General features: G+C 60.3%; 1 protein-coding gene across 4 annotated transcripts; it reads right to left on the reverse strand.

Moving 5' to 3' along the window:
* Positions 1-4,903: 4,903 nt before the first annotated feature.
* On the reverse strand, positions 4,904-14,219 carry MIDN (midnolin). Of its 4 annotated transcripts, none has more exons than XM_081136679.1 (9): positions 14,121-14,219; positions 12,281-12,919; positions 11,174-11,261; positions 10,946-11,008; positions 8,833-8,961; positions 8,443-8,748; positions 8,101-8,245; positions 7,623-7,883; positions 4,904-6,901 (listed from the first exon to the last, which is right to left on the reverse strand). In XM_081136679.1, the coding sequence occupies exons 2-9, from the start codon at positions 12,511-12,513 to the stop codon at positions 6,624-6,626; spliced, it is 1,503 nt and encodes a 500-aa protein (XP_080992805.1). In that variant the 5' UTR covers positions 12,514-12,919; positions 14,121-14,219; the 3' UTR covers positions 4,904-6,623. The 4 variants fall into 4 exon arrangements, with proteins under 4 accessions (XP_080992805.1, XP_080992804.1, XP_080992807.1 ...); XM_081136678.1 differs by having other exon boundaries at positions 8,101-8,248; positions 14,121-14,218; XM_081136681.1 differs by lacking the exon at positions 8,833-8,961 and having other exon boundaries at positions 14,121-14,218.
* Positions 14,220-16,890: the final 2,671 nt, after the last annotated feature.

The raw sequence follows: 16,890 nt of genomic DNA on the forward strand, positions 1-16,890 counted from the left end.
GGAGGGTGCTGCCTTGAGTGAGCAAGTCTTCCAGGACCCAAGTGCCAGCTGCTGGGTGTAACTTCCAATTTTGCGGTTTTCTTAAGGGAGATCTTGGCCCAGGCTGACAGTGGGGGTGCAGTTCGATTTGAGGGTCACACAGTTAACTGAGGTTGTGGCTGGAGCCAGTGGGGGTATATGTGGGGTGTTGTGTATTGGGGTTGCTGGGTTGCAAAGCAGGGAGTTGATGGATTGCGGAGGAGGGTGCTGCATGTGAATGTCCAGTGAGAAGGCGGATTAGTTTGTCTGGGGCTGTGAGGGGCTGTGTGTGGGAGTCTGGGGTGGTGTTGCTTCTCCAGGAAGCCTATGGGAGTGGGGGTGGAAATCAATTGGGGCCTGCATGTGGGAGGCTGCCTTCCCCTGCCACTCAGTGAGGCTGGCCCCACCCACATTCCAGAAGGGTTAGGGGGTGCCCTTCCCTCCCCTGCCTGTTCCCTGACCTATTACCTTGGCCCAAGCCCACTCCCTTGGTCTTGGGCACCCAAGGCAGCAGTAGCTGGCTCCAGGGAAGGGCGGTGAGGTGGGATGGAGGCCAAAATGTGCCACGGGTGAAGGAGGGGGCCCCCAGAGAGGGAGCGAAAGTAGTGGAGGGGCTGGTGGGACAGAGACCAGATGAAAATAGAGGGAGACCCATCCAAGAACAGAGATAGGCTGAGAGAATGAGCAAGGCAAAAAGAAAGAGAGAGATGAAAATAGAGGAAGGAGAGGAAGGCCGAGAAGGATGGAGACCAGGGGCAGACATGAAGGCATCTGGCTAAGAACACAGGACCAGGGTAGGGCAATCCCGAAGCAAGGCCCCAGGTGACAGTGGCTCTTCCCCCACCCACAGGCGGGCTGTTCACCAGGTCCTCTGTCATCCCAGGGTTGGGCAGCTGTGGGTGGGACTGGATTCAAGACTCCTAGGTTGGGCCCAGTGCCCTTGGCTTGGTAACTCCCATTCCCAATGAGCCTGGAGAGAAGGGCAGATTCCACCAGGCCTGGTGGGAGCGGCTGTGCCCCAGGCACTTGCCTAGTGCTGGGGGTGCGGCTGGCCCTGGTGGGGCACCACTCACTCCAGTCTCACCAGATGGCTCCTGGCCAGGGGCCTGGCTCTCTAATGTCTTCCCCAAAAGACCCAGGACTGGCTGGGGCCTTTGGCATTTCAACACCGTGCAGCTAGCCCCAGTGACCCATTTGGCCACCCCCAGGGGACTCTGGCCTCAAGCTGAAAGCCATGACCTCAGTTACTTTCTCCTGCCCACCCACAGTGGCCTCATCACCCCAGGAGCACTGCCTACCTGTGAGCCACCACTTGGACTCAGGCTCCACACCTTGGTGGTCACACCAGCCAGTTCACACCACCATCCTTGACCTTCAACTCAGTCTTAAATTCTCTGCCTGGGACCAATGGTTTGGCTTGCATCCTCCCCAGCTGGCAAAACCTACCCTTTCACGCTGACCACTGCCTTCTCTGAGTGACTCCTGGTCACAGCCCAATCTGAGCCACACCCAGGCAACAACGTGGACTTCCTGCTACCCTAATCTCTCCTTCTGGGGTCCTCAATCTCTGCCTGGAAGTTGGCCAGGTGCCAGGAGCTCATAGGGGTACCTTCTTCCAATCTCCCAGTTCCCTGCAGTCCCTTTGCCAATCATCTCGCTGTGAACAAGAGGCCCCTTCAGACAATGCCCCAGCTCCATCTGTCCCTCTCAGGCCTCTCCCCTAAATCCAAGCCCAGCGTCCAGCCACATCCGTCCTGGATGTTCTAGCTTCTGCTCCCTTCACCTCCTTCTCCTCCCTGGGCGTCATCTCACTCCCCAAACCACAGACTTGGAGAATCACCTTTTCGGGTCCTTAGCCTTTTGTTTATATCTCCCACAACCTGATTTCCCGGCTGCCCCACAAATGCACCTGCTTTTACGTCTCCTGGTCTTTGCACACGCCGTGCCCCCCACCTGGGGCATCCATTCCCTCTTCCTCTACTCGGCAAACTCCTATTCCATGGGCAAAGCCTCATCCCAAGTGCCCTCCCGTTGGGTCTCTGGCGCTTCCCCAGCGTGGGGGCTGCAGTACTCCTCCAGCCCCGGGTCACGCACACGGAGTCGTGGGGGAAGAGGCAGCAGGCAATACCTGGGCGTGGAAGGAATGGTGCACGCGAGCGCGCCGGTGCAGGGGGAACTGGGAACATGCGGCGACCCCAGACACGCCCCCTCTTCCGTCCAGGGGTATCCGCGGGTGTAAAAACTGCAGCCAGAGGGAGGGGGCCTAACCCCTCCGCGCCTCACTTGCGCACTCAGCACGGCCAGGACGCAATCCTGCCTGGAGAAGGCAACCCAGCGCCACTATTGGTGTGTGCAGAGGAGCCAGCGGGGCAGCCACCAATGAGGCGAATCCGATGGTAGGCGGGACCTGGGCCTCCGACGCGCCGTAAGGGGCGGGCGGGGCGCCCTCTGTACGGTGACGTCAGACCCGTTTCCCCGCGCGTTGCCCTGGAAACCACGTTTCCAGCCTTGTGGGTTTCCGGGGCCGCCTCTTCTCATTCATCTTTTTCGTCATTGGGGGAGGGGGAGGTGTAGGGCCGACCCTGACACTCGCGGTCCCAGCAGCCCCTGCCTTCTCTGGGCGTCAGTTTACCTTTCGTAGCCTCCTACTCCCGCGTGGTCTAACCTACCGCCCCTCCGGCCGCTGCACACCCTTGGCTGAGCACCCCCACTCCCACTTCCTGCAGGTGTGTGTGCTGTGGTCCACAGCCCCTATGCGGGATGGAGTCCTCATAGGACCCCTGGGCAGGGCCGTGACTCTTGCACCCCGGTCTGCACCGTGAGGAGTAGGTTCCCGGGCAGCAGGGCAGGTGCTCCCCGCCCTAAATTGTGCAGACACAGCCCTGTGATTCAGCGTGTTCCTCAGTGGACACCTTCCCTCCACATCCCCCACCCAGCTCTGCGGTGGTAACCTGGGTGACAGCGCCGGTCCCTCACCCCCCAACATCCCCAGCTGGACTGCGTAGGCGGAGGTTCCCACCCACACTTCCACCACCTGGGGGGACATTTGCTGCGTTGACATTGAGGTCTGAAGCGATCAGCCTGACTCCGGCATCCTGATACCTTTTAGCTGTGGGCAGACAAATATGATTTGGGGGTGACTGGACGGTAGGAGAGGCCCAAGGGCCTCCACGAGATGCCCCAGGACTCTCCTAGGAGGGAACGTTTCCCTTCCTTCTGGGGTCCCTGGAGCTGGGGCTTGGGAGGACAGGAGCTTGGACCATTAGAAATCAGCCAGGGGGAAAAAAGAAAAAGAAATCGGCCAGGGACGTCCTGGCTAGATAGCTCAGTTGGTTAGAGCATCCTCCTAATATGCCAAGGTTTTGGGTTAGATTCCTAGTCAGGGCACAAACAAGAATCAACCAATGAATGCATAAAATAAGTGGAACAACAAATTGATATTTCTCTTTCCCTCCCCCCTTTTTAAAAATATATCTTTATTGATTTCAGAGAGGGGAAAGGAGAGGGAGAGATAGAAATATCAGTGATGAGTCATTGATTGGCTGCAGCCCGAAACCCGGGCATGTGCCGACCGAGAATCGAACACAGATCGCCTGGATCCTAGGTCAACGCTCAACCGCTGAGCCACACCCTGCCGGGCTCCCTCCCTTTAAAATATATATATATATCTTTATTGATTTCAGAGAGAGGAAGGTAGAGAGAGAAACATCAATGATGTTATTGATCAGCTGCCTCCTGCACGCCCCCTACTGGGGATCGAGGCCATAACCCGGCCATGTGCCCTGACAGGGAATTGAACTGGGATCTCCCGGACCATAGGTTGATGCTCAACCACTGAGCCACACCTGGCCGGGCATCCCTCCCTTTTTCTAAAATCAATAAATAAAAATTAAAAGAGCCCGGCTGGCATGGCTCAGTGGTTGAGCATCAACCTATGATCCAGGAGATTGTGGTTTCATTCCTGGTCAGGGCACATGCCCCAGTTGTGGGCTCCATCTTCAGTAGGGGGCATGCAGGAGGCAGCCAATCAATGACCCTCATCATTGTTGTTTCTCTCTCCTCCGTTCCTCTCTCTGAAATCAATAAAGACGTATTTTTTCTTTTTTAAATTGGCCAGGGGTAGTGGTCACAAATTTCAGAAACATCCCCAAGTGATGCTTCTCTCTGGGCCTGTTTTCTCCTCTATTAAATGGGAATGCTAAGTCTTTTCGGTGGCAGTGCTTGTTAAGTGAGGAAATCCATGTAAAATGACATATGATTGTCCCATGTCTGCCCAGTCCCAAAGTGAAGACGGGATCCCAGAGCGGTGGGAGACGAAGACTGAATAGTTCCCAAGCCAAGCAGGGACAGCTGGGAGAGGGTTGTTCCTGGACAGGGTGCAGCCTGGGCTGGATGCATGAAGGTCAGGGCTGGGGAGTGCTGGAATGCAAGGCCAGATAGAGTTCACACAGGACCTGGTGGCCTTGCACAGCACCAAGCCCTGGGAATTATGGATCCCCTAATAGAGGATTGGGTACTCTGGAGGCCGGGCACCAGGGCACCCTAGTAGTATCCTGGGAGGGGACTCAGGTCTGGGGCCAACCAGAGCAGGGAATCAAGAGGGCAAGGCCCCACACAGCCCCTGCCCACACCCTGCAGATTTCCGTCCTTGGGTAAGGGAGGTGGCCTACCCCTCCCTCCTCTGCAGGGGCAGTTTCCTGCCCACCCTCACCCCAAGCCATGGAGGGAGCCTGGGATGCACTCCTCCCTCTTTGCATTAGGACCCACTTCACACCTGAGATGGTGGAAGAACCCCCCCCCATTGCCACTCCCAGGCACGCAAGACCACCCACTATTATAATCTCGAACAGAACCTACCCCCAAGGGGAGCAGGAGGGACTTTCACTCGTGTAATTTTCTGTTTATTACTTGAAATCAAGGTGTTTGTGTAGGTTTTTTCTTTTCATACAGGAAACTCATGAAAAGTGCAGGCACACCCCACAGCCGGACCCCCACCCCCAGGGCCGGTAATGCTTTCTTGGGGGGGGGGGGGCATAGTGAGGCAAGGCTGGTTCCTGCCTGGGGCCTCTACCCTCAGACCCTGGGGGGCACAGACATTATTTAAAAATTGTTAAAAAAACAACAACAAGAACACATTTAAATAGGTATCCAAGACAGTTTTTCAAAAAACAAACCTGCCCCTTTTCTCTTTTGGAAAAACAAAAAAACATCCTTGACCCTTAACCTTCTGACCCCCTCCTCCCTGCCCACCCCCCCAACAAAAAAAATTTACAGAGCTACAGTTAACACATGATGTTCACATCTGAAACCATTAACTTGAAACACATAATGGGGAGGGGATGAGGACCTGGGGTTCATCTACAAGTAGGACAAAAGGAGGGAGACAAGCAGGGGTGGGGTGTCCTGCAGGACAGACAGGTGGGGGAGGGGGAAGGCCCAGACATCTCCATTTATCAGTAAAAAAGTGAATGAAAAATAAACTCCACCCACATTGAAATGGCCCCAATTAAGGGGGGGGGGGTCCTGTCCCTCTGCTCTGGGCCAAAGACCCCTGGGGCATGGGCATGAGTGGGGAGGTTCCAAATTAGACCAGCAGCAATGCCCCCCAGGGGGTTAATGCTACACAGTGTAGCTCCTAACCATGAGATTCACAGCTCAGCACCCCCTCCCCTCCAGGTTGCAGGAGGGCCATCCCCAGTCCACAGGCCCAGATCCCTCAGGTTGGGCTGAGAAGCAGGGCTGAGGGCATCTCCCCTGCCCCACAGGCATTTCTCTCCTGATTTTTCAAGAGATTCCCAACTACTATTGGCTCAGTCAGAAAATTAACAGTCTATAAATACCCCGAGCTCAGAAAAAAAAATAGGGGTGGGGCTGGAGTGGCATCAGAGGATATCGCACAGTGCATGGCCGGCAAAGGCGGGCGACAAATCTGTTCCCTTCCCTCCCCTTTGTGCCAGGAAAGAGTACCACACCCCTACCCAAACCCCAAGGCAGGCTCTGGCCAGCCTCTCCCCTGAAACAGCTTTTTTTTTTCCAGGAAAAAGAAACCAAGAAGAGAAAGAAGTACAGACGTGGAAGAGACAGCCCCTGGTCGGTTGCAGCTGTGGGTCCTGTGAGGTGTTTGGAGCCCTGTGGGGCCCTGCTGGCTGGGGGAGGCCAGAATCAGCAGTGGGGATTCTCTTGTCTGTGGCCCCCTCCTGTCTGTAAAGTGCATATGAGGCATCTACATTTTTGACTTAAACCTGAAGAGGGTGGGGGAGCAGCAGAGCCAGCAGAAGGGGTGAGGGGGCTTCCTCATTTCTGCTCTGAACCATCTGGAAAGACTGCTACATATTTGGAGCTTGAGAAGGTGAGCAGGGAAGGACCCTGCCTGGCTGAGGTGGGGGGGGGGGGTACAGAGGAAGAGGTGGGGAGGTAGGGAGGCTGAACTGAGGAGGCAGGAACCCAAGGCCACGTAGGGTTTGGAAAACCATGGTGAGAAATGAAATTTTTAAAAACCAGGACACTAGCTGAGGAGGGAGGGGCCTCCTGCAGTGCCCACTGCCTGCTCTCCTGAGCTGGGTGATATTCTCAGCCACCCTGGGCAGGGGCAAGGGACAAGGTTCCTAGGCCACCACAAACTCTGATTTGATGTCAGGGTTAACTTCTGGCTTCCAGACGGATTCCTCGAAGTCAAGGCCCAAGCCTGCAGCCTCACTGGGGCTGCCACCACTGCCTCCGGGGCTGCTGTCACTGCGACCAGCCTTGCGGCTGGGTGGCCAGTGGTAGGGGCCGCGGGCATCTCTCCGGGCCTTTCTGCGGAGCCGTTTCTGCTGGAGCAGCAGCTGCAGGCGCTCCACTTTGCAGCGGGTGGCACGGTTCTCTGTCTGCCGCAACCGGTCCCCTATAAAGGAAGCAGTGACTGTGACCCCCCCAGGAGAGGCTGGACCCCCAGCAAATCCCCTCCAGCATTAGGCATAGCCTAGGACTCCCTCCATTGAGGGGACTGGTTAAGAGTATTTACAGGATGAATCTCCAGTAGACCCCTGGAAGCTGCAGGTTTATTAAAACTTGCTCCAGTGTCCAGCACACCAGCTTTGAGCCCTGTGAGGGCAGGGTCATGTACAAGTCAGGCACTCAGGACACAGTCACAGCATGAATTAACTGCAGCTTGAACCCTTGCAGCTGCTTCTGTGACCGAGAGGAACTCAGGCTCTGGCCTCGAATGATTTCCCCTTTGTGGCCTGGGCTGGGGGGCCCACTGGACAGAGTGGCATCACCAGTCTACAAGACTCCAGACTTATAGGGTAAAAACAAGTTGGGAAAACATGGCGTCATAGAGAAGGAGGGGAAACTGGGCCCCCTCCTTAGCCTGACTTGGCCATTCACAGAGGCTCCACCTGCCATCTGGAGAAGGTTCCCGAGGAGGAAGTGAGGAGGAACCCCCCTTGGGAGGGCACAAGGACACTTTCTGCCCCCAACACACGGTCCCTTCTCTGCAGGCTCTCCAAGAGCAGGCTGAGTGGCAGCTAGTGCCTCCCCAGCCTGAGGTGGGTCAGCTGCTCTGAGCTGCACAAAGAGGGGCCTTGAGTGATGAGGATGGGAGAGGCACCCTAGACACTCACCCGTGGGCTTGCCCAGGCGGGCCTGGCTCAGGGAGGCCGGGGCCATGGCCACCAGCTTCTCACAGGAGGTAGTTTTGGGGGTGAGGTCTGCAGCAGACGAGGCAGGTGCACACTGGGCATGGCAGCGCAGTTGGGTCAGTGATGGGGGCATGCCCTGGTAGTGCCGTGTGGCACTCAGGAGGTCATTAAGGATCTGCAGGATGGTGCCGATGTCCCGCCGTGGCCGCCCACTGCTGTCCTGGCAGTTGGGGTGCAGCGTGCCTACAGGTGGCAGAGTGTATTGGTGAGTGCCTAAGGGATGGGACCCTGGGGCAGGAATGACACAAAGACCCCCACCCACGCATGGGGGACACAAAACCTGCTGTGGGGTCATGAGTATATGTAGAGATCTGAGGGTGGGATGGTGAGAGTATGTCCCAACCCTGAGGTGTATGCATGTGACCACTAGTGGGACACACGTGGAAGCCATGACACCTACCAGAGAAGGTCCCTGAGAAGACCCCCGGGGCGTGGTTCACGAAGCTCTCGATAATGGCACCAGGTTTTCGGGAACGGGAGGTGGGGCTGCCCCCAGAGGTGGATGTGGGACTGGCCCGGGTACTGGCAGCAGGGGAACAGTCCATCTGCTGATGAGGGAGGGGGCACATGAGCTTAGGGTATAAGCAAAGACCTTGGGGTTCAGGGTCCAGGGATCACCCACCAGCCCAGGATCCAGCGATGGCCTTTGAAACAAGGGATCTGAGTCCCTGTGCACCCTCCTCCCCCATGTCCCAGAACAGCCCATCCTTGAGTTCACCGAATAAGCCCTTCCTGGACTCACCTCGGGACAGGTGGTAGGGGCTGAGTGGGAACGAAAGGAGCCGGCTGTGACAGGTGGGGGGGATGCAGGTGCAGGGCTGGTGGGCACTGGAGGGACACGGGCAGCACTGGACACTGGCCGGCAGGGAGAGGACACAGAGGTGGTCATGCTGGGGTCCCCGCGGGTGGCAGCGGCTGCAGCTGCTAGCACATGGCGGTGTTGTAGTGGGGCGTGCTGGGCTGCAAGTTGAAGCTGGACGAACATCATGTGGTCACCCACTCGAAGAGCCAGGGTCAGCGGTGAGCGGCCCGACAAGAAGTCACTGACCTGCAGAGAGTAGCCTGTCAGCCCCAGGGTCCCAGCCCTAGGCGCCCCCAGCCCGGCCCAGCCCGGCCCCCCATGCTGTGTGACCTGGGGCCTCTCGCCGCCCCTCTCTGGGCTCTGGGGTCCCTGTCGGTGCCACGGATGCTTAAATAAAATGAATCGGTATTTCCGGAAGCCGCCTCCGCCAGCCCGGCCCGGCCCGGGCGCCGCTGGGGGCTGTGGGGGACAGAGGCAGGTCAGACAGGGGGGCCTGGCCCTTCCTGGCCAGCTTGGTTCTTTCAAAGGGAAACTGAGGCCAGAGGGGGCAGGGCCTAGCCAGAGGTCACTGTCCTTAAATAACCCTCACCTTGTACCTTTCCCCACCCTCTCAAACCCCCAGATCCTCTCTGCCTATGATTATGGCAAAGGGACCTATTTCAGGCCCCCTCCCAGTTAAGCCAAAGGGGTGGGCAGCAAGTGGGTGGAATTGCTGGACAAATTCTTCATCCTAACCTTTGCTTTCTCAAGATAAATATTTATCTGTCCTGGGCGGGGCAGAGGCTGAGAGGGAGGCGTCACTGCAGGAAGGGGCCCTGACTGGTTCCCTGGAGCCAGGGTCCCCCAGGGCCTGAACACAACCCACGCAAACATGAACCCTCCAATCGGGGTCCCCTTTCAAAGAGGGTGTGGGGTGCCTCTGACCCTAGTCTGCACTGGGGACTGGCTAGCACAGAACTCTCCCCAGGGGCTGGGCTGGGGGTTGGGGGGGTGGAGAGGTTTCTGAGAAGTGACAGAGGCTGGATGACTCAGAACAACCGCCTCCCAGCTCTCCCCTGGCAGCGGCTGGTGTAACCTTCTCTGCTTGGGGGCCTTGGGGAGGAGGCGAGGGAGGCAGGCAGTTCGAAGCCCCCACCCCCAGCCCAGTCTGCACGACCCACCCCCACCCCCAGAAATGCCCCTTGCAAGAAGGGTCTGGGGTATCTCCCAAGAGTAGCTGAAGCACCCCCCCATTCCCTCCAGCAACTTCCTCCCTGGGGAGGGCAACTGGGCAAGCATAATGTGGTGCCAGGCAGGGAGCAGCCCTTGGGAGCCCAGTTGATCCACCCAGCCTCCCCACCCCCGCTCCATCTCCCTCCTGATGAAGGCACCAGGGCGGATGTGAACCAAACACAGGGCCCCCCACTGGCAACCACATCCCCCCCCAACAGCAGGGAGCTCAGTTCACATCTGCCCCAGGAAATCAGGAGCCCCCTTGGGGCTCCCAGGACTCCTGTTCTTCCCTCACCCCGCCATCCCTTCTGATGGCAGACCACCCAGATCCTGCTCTCCCCCCTCCTCCACACTAGCTGGCTGGTGAGGGCAGGATGCTACATGTCGGGGAGGGGGCGAGGGCCTCAGGCAGGAGGAAGGGAAGCGGCTGAGCAGGTTTCCTGCGGCTGGCCAGCCCAGACAGGGAGGCCTAAAACCTGCCCACCCCCTCTAGGGGAGGGCAGCAGCCTGCTTCCCCCACCCTGGCAGCAGGCGGATAGCTGAGGCCTGTGTCACCCTCCTGGGAGGAGGCCCTGCCGCCAGAAAAATGAGAAAAGGAGGGGAGGGGAAGGCTGCAACAAAACCGGGAACCTGGGTGTGGGCCAGCCCAGGCCTCCCTCCTCATCTCCCTCCAGGCTGCTTACTAAATATTTTCCTAACATCCTGTGTTGGTCTTGCTGGGTGCCCGGTTGCCCCCACCCCACCCCTCCCCTTTTGGGGCAGAGAACAAAGGCCAGAAAAAGGAGGGGGAGGGGTGACTACCCACCCCTGACAATGGGGTCAGGAAAGGCGAAAGGCGGAAGGAGTGTCACCCAGGCTAGCCCCTCCCTCTCCCCACCAGCAGAAATTTTATAAAGGTCGCTCTGGGGAAACTTCGGTGGCTCTGGAGGGGGGCACTCAGGGACACAGGCCCAGTGGGTGGGAGCTGGGGCCAAGGTCACCCGAAGGCAGGCTTGTGAAAGCTGGGTCCCCATCCCCCATGGGAGCCACCGTGGGAGAGAAGGCCCTCAAGGTCAGGTGGTGAGTGCTGGGGGGGAGGGGGAAGAGGAAGCTGGGTGACCAGGCCAAGCTGGCAAGAAGGCGGGGCAGCACGAGTCCCCTCCCCACAAGCTTCCTGGTAGCAGAAACAACCCCAGGCTCTCCTGTGGGGCTGGTAGCCCCTGGGCTAGGAGGGGCGGCGATCGAGTCTCACCTGGGTCTCTGTTAAGCTCTCCAGGGCCTGCATCACAGACTGTTCTGGCCTTGAGGCCTGAGACTACAAAGAGAGGGAGGGGAAGAGACCCTAAGTATGCATTTTGGGCTGGACACCTGAGCTGGGAGGGTCCTGCATGGTGGGGGGGAGCCCAGACAGGTGTGATAGGGACCATGCTGGCATGAAAGGGCGCTGCCCTCCCATGTTGGGGCCTCCTAAGCCATTTACCATGAGGCCCGCCTCCACGGTGGGCACGAGAGTCAGCTTGCTGCCATCCCCCACGCCGAACTCCTGCAGCTTCCCCGAACTGAGCCGGCTGGTGGGGGGGGAGGGAGGAAGGAAGAGGGTGAGGCTACAGAGACCAGGCAAAACACGGAAGCAGAGGCTGACGGAGAGTGCTGTGCTCTGTGCTCTGTCCTTCCACCCCCATCTCTAACTGGCCGCTAGACCCAGGGCGCTGAAAGTGGGGGCAAGGTTCACCCTCTGGGCCTTGGGACCCCATGCTAGCGGTTTGGACCCCTTCTCTCAAGGAACCCCAACTCTGGATTGGGACACCCCCTTTACACCTTGGCAAGACACTTTTTCATTACCCGGGCCCCACTGTGCCCTGTGAACCCTCCCAGCAGGGCCAGCCCTGCCTGTAATTCAAGAACTCCGGCCCTGGGCTCCTCTTTGTGGGGCCACAGAGCTTAGCCTTTAGGGGCTTTGCCTGGCAGGGCTCCCCCTCCTCCCTCCCTTCCTGGCTCAGGCAGCCTCCGCTCAGACAAAGGAGACCCTCCCCCTCCCGCCCCTCCCCCACCGAGGCCCCTCCGCTGGGGATGGACACAGCTTGTCCCCGGAGGCCCACGGGAGGCGGGCTCCCCGGCCTGGAGGCGATTTAAATACCATGGGGGAGGGGAAGGCTGAGGGGAGCACTCAGAGGCGAGAACAAAGGGGGGCAGAGAGACGCAAGTTGGGGGAGACAGCCAGACGCAGAGCAGATGCGGAAGCCGGCGGAGACGCAGGCAGAGGAAGAGACGGCAGGGCCTCCACCCCCGCAGCCAGGAGCACCGCGCCGTCCCGGGGCTCCTATCGTCCTGCGAGGGGGGTTGCCTAAGCCCAGACAGAGGCACCCTCACAACCGCCTTTGTGCTGCGACCCCGGGCGGGGGAGGGGGCCGAAGCAAGCAAGGCCGAGCAGAGGGCGCCCGAGAGCGCGCCACCGCCGCCCCCCTCCCGTCTGACCGCCCCCCTTCCTTCCCCGAGCTGCGAGCTCTTTGTTCCCGTCCGGGGGCTGGGGCCAGAGGGGGCAGCAGGCCAGGGGTGCGCTGGGGCCGGGGCGGCGCTGGGTACCTACGTGTCTTTGTGGAGCAGCGCCAGGCGCTCCTTGGGCACTTTGAGGCGCTGGGACAGGCGCTTGCGCAGCCCCTCCACCGTCTCGTCGGGGGACACCGACAACTCGTAGCGAGTACCCGTTGTGCTGTGGATGGCCAGGCTCATGGACGCCGCATCCGCCGCCGGGCCCAACTCGCAGGCGCCTCCGGGGGCCCCGCGCCGGCAGCCCCGGGCGCCGCCGGGCTGCGGCTCCATCCCCGGCCCGCGCTGGGGGGCTGGGGTCCGCGGGGCACCGCCAATCCTCGCCGCGCCTCCGGACAGGGCCGAGGCTCCCAGAACCAGGGTTCTCGGGGACACTGGGGACGGGAGGCAGCGCGTGTCCCCTTCGACAAGGTCCCAGTAGCAAATGGCGAATCAAGAATCCCAGTGGCGCTCCGGGGTCGCGTCGGCTCGTTGGGGCGCCTTCCCAGGTTGGGGATTGCACTTGCGACTTCTTTCAAGGGCTGCAGGCGTCAACCGAGATACGGCGGGCGCGGGAGTAGGGTCCCGGAGGAGTGGGCGCCGCTGGCCGACCGCGCTTAGTGCCGTCTGCCGCTCGGGCCGCGCTTCCCCGCGCGTCACCTCCCTTAGCAACAGTCGCCGCCGCCGCCGCTCAGAGGATCTGGGGGTGAAAGTAACAAGAAAAAAAAGTTATAATGTAGCAACGTTACAAGGGGCGGGGCCTCCGCCCCCTCCCATTCACTACTTACTCAGCCGGCCCCGCGCCGGCCAATCAGCACGCGCCGAACGCATAGTGGGCTGCGCGGGCCCGCCAATGGCTGCAGCCACGGCTCTGCCCCACGTGGCCGCCGGGCCCGCCCCCGGCTCCGCCCCAGCCCCAGCGTCCAAGAGGAGCGCGGCGGGGGCGGAGCTGAAGCAGCAGAAGCCGGCCCCCACGCCCCCGCCCGCGCCCGGGGCCATTCATAAGGCCTGGTGCCCACAACAAAGAGAGAGCGGCACGGGAGGGCCCGGGAACTTCGTCCAGGAGCTGCGCGGCTTGAGGGTGGGCTTTGTCCCTGGGCCTGGAGGGGCAGGATGCCGCGTGACCTCCCCCCGCGTTCGTCCGGGAAGCTACTGCGAGCGGAAGCGGGAGGCAATCCCCGCGCCTGGTAGCTGGGCCCGTTTCGGCGGCTCGGGGGAGGGTTCGACCTTGGGGCGTGAGGTCTCCACGAGGAGTGGGGTGATGGCGAAGCCTGCATCCCGGTGACGTGGCCGGTGTCGGGGGGACCCTTCCCGCGCTGGTGCCACCTCACGTCCCACCCCAGTATCGCGGGCCGGACCCGCTTCTAGAGTCGCACCCTCCTGAGCTATGACGTGACGCGGCGTTCCTGGCTGCGCCCGCGCGCAGCGCTCCGCTCGAGGCTGCGGTGAGTCAGCAGCGCTGGCGCGCCCTCTGCCGGCCCCATCCAGGAGCGCTGCCGGGAGTCCTGGGGAGGGGGCGCGAGGCTGCCCCGGGTAGGGGCAAAGCCGACCGACTGCCGGCGTGGGGAAAGCCTCGCTAGGAGTGTGAATCCTCCAAGACTCAGGTCGTACATCCGAGGAGACAGGCTGGAACAGCAACTAGCTCAAGGTCACTCTGAGGAGGGGGAGTGCCCGGGCCGGAGGGGGGGGGCTTGGGTGGGGCGGGGGCTGAGGTCGCACCAAGGGGGTGCTGGCTGCGCCTTGCTTCTCCCATTCTACGTCCCGGGGACGGAGGGAGAGGCTTCCCAGAACTGGAGATATCCCGAACCCTGCCTGCCCCAAGAACAAAGAAAAGTGGGACACCTTAAAAGCCTAAAGTGGGGTACCCCTCCTTGGCCCACGAGATCCCGCCCACAACTCACCGGGCGCGGGCAGTCCGAGGTCACAACAGTCCTTAAAATACCTACGTCCAGAACTAGTGCGCGGTAGCAGGGTAGGTCTGGGGCCCTACGGACGGCCCCGAACCTTTATCCGCACCGCCTTCCCTGGGGTGGAGTTTGGGCGGGCAGTGACGCAGGCCGTCCCCCGCCCCTCCTAGTGGGCCAGGGCCTCGGAGCGCCTGGCCTGGGCCACTTGCCCTATAAATGACTGAGCTCCTTGACTGCCTCCGAATCCGAGGTCACGGTCGGCCGCGTCGACGACTCTGGCGCACCCCTACTTAGGCCACGGGGACTGGGTTTCAGGGTGCACAGCTGGGCTCCCTGCCCCACCCTTTTTCCTGCCGTTCCAGGCCCCGTGCTTCCACCTGGGAGCGCCCGCATGGCGGGGCGGGGTGGGGGGTGGGGGCGCGGGAAGGGGAGCCTGAGTCAGCAGTGCAGTCCAGGAAAACAGGCTGAAGTCACCAGCCTAGAGTGGGGATGCCCCAGCAGGCGGCCTCCTGCATCCCTTAACAGTGACCTCAGAGGGCATTTATGGAGCGATTAACCAGCACCAGGGCTGCCTTGTGCAGCCAGTCACCACAGATCCTGTGACCTCTGGAGGGTTTTGGCCTCGAGCCTGTTTCTCCCTGGTAGCCATGGGGTGGAATGAGAATCCTACAGGGCTCACTCTGGGGCCTGAAGTATGGGTCCCTCACCTGGACTCTGTGATGTTATCATCACTCAATAATGCAAGTTCACAGGCTGCTGCCCATCCTTTGGGTTGGGCATAACCCTCCTACCCATTTTACATACTAGGAAATAGGCCACACAGGCAGAAATGTGGCATGTCCTTTGGGGGGCTTTCTAAGGATGACCCTGATTGGTGGTGGGGCCCTCCTGCCCTGAGAGGAACTCCAAGTTCTACTCACCCACCCTGTCCACTTATCTGCTTTCTCCCTTTATCTAGCCTGACCACCCCCACCTCCACCCTCTGCATCCGTCCCAGGGCTGTTCCTTTCTGCTCTCACCCAATGCTCCTATATAGCCTCTGCCCTGCCAACAACCCCCCACCCAGGCACTCCCAGCCCTGCAAGGTCAGTCAGGGCTGGGCTGTAAGGAGGGAGTCACTGGGGCTGCTGTTGAGGGATGGATAGGAGTTGGCCACACACAGCAGTGGTGCTCCAGGAAATGGAAACAGCCAGTGCAGAGCTCTGGAGACTTAAGTGGAGGCAGGGGGAGGGGTCCAGGGTGGGGGCTCTGCTTCCAGACGGAGCTTGTAGGTGGCAGAGGGAGCAGGAAGAGGCTGGGTGGGACCCTCAAGGGGTGGGGATGTTGCTGCTCGGGTGGCAAAACTTTGTGATCTCAGGCTGGTTCTTGACCTTCCTGAAACCCTTGTCACACACACGGGGGGGGGGGGGGGGGGGATAAGGGGTTGCTGTGTGTGGGGGGGCTGACCTTGCTCTGTAAGTCTAACAATGTGCTAATTAACTGGCTTCCCATTCCCTCCTGTGTAGAACATCCCCATATTTCAGCAACCGTCTCAGGGCATGAGCACAGGTATACCAGGGGACCCCTTTCCTGCCCCCCATTAGGTCCCAAGCTTGCCCTATGGATAAGGTCTGGATCTCTGGTTTCTGGCCCTGTGACCTGCCCCACCCTGCATGCCTTCTGCCCCAGGTCTTGGCCCTGCCAGCACCAGCTGTTCCCTCCAGCCCATGTCAGGCAGGGGTGTCTTCAAGACTCACAGGTCTCCCCATGGAGACTATGCTATGGAATTCGTTGCATCCTGCTGTCCCCCAACTGGACACTGAAGTCTCTCAGGGAATAGGCGGGGGGGGGGGTCCCTGTTGTGGGGGGTGCTGGCGCAGTATCTTGGTGATGGTCTCCCTCCTTAACCCCACTTCTTTGGTCTTATTTATGGTGCCCAGTCTGGCCACGGCCTCTAAGACCTAGGCTCTAAGTTGGAGACAAGAGTGGAGCTGCACCTGTGACCCCTGACTGTCACAGCCTTCTCTGGGCTGGGGGTTCCTGGGAAGTGGGGGGCAGCTGCTTGGGTCTCACTGGCCTGAGAGTAAGGAGACCCAGACACACACACAACCAGAGCAGTGAGCTCACCTGGAGGCCCCACACACATGGGTCTCTTACCAGGTCAAGCCTCAAACACAGCCATGTGACAGTCACTTGCATGGGACTGCAACACTCTAGTGCACAGCCCATCCATACTGATGACATGTCCCTATGACACACAGGGAGGCCCAGGCTCTCCTAAATAGTCACCACTCTGGAATACCCTGCAATCCCTGCTTGGGTTCAGGGTTGAGGGGGGTGGAGCAAGAAGACTCCTTCCTTGAAGTCCTCTGTCTACCAACTGGAGCCCAAGTCTGGGTTAACTCCAGGGTTACAAAATGGAATAGATGGAGCAGCACGGCAAAGCTGTGCACTGTCAGGGCTGCCCCTTCCCAGACACCACACCCCATCTGGGGCTGGCCCAGGGATCGGGGTGCCAGAGATGCCAACACCAACAGGAGTCAGACAGCCAGCTACGGCCACCCCCCACCCGTTGCCTCTGCCCCATCCCCTTGTAGTGAAGGCCAGAAGCCTGCCCATCACCTGCCCTGGTGTCACTGGCTGTGTTTTCCCCCATTTCCCAGAGGCCCCCAAGGACCTCTCAGGCCACAACCTCCAAATCCCTGAGGCTGAGGCCCTACCTCACAGGGGATATTGTGTCCCAAGCCCATTGCCCTAGGCAGGAGACAAAATCAGCACACACAAG

Source organism: Miniopterus schreibersii, assembly GCF_964146895.1.
Source record: "Miniopterus schreibersii genome assembly, chromosome: 4".
NCBI classification, from domain to species: Eukaryota; Metazoa; Chordata; class Mammalia; order Chiroptera; family Miniopteridae; genus Miniopterus; species Miniopterus schreibersii.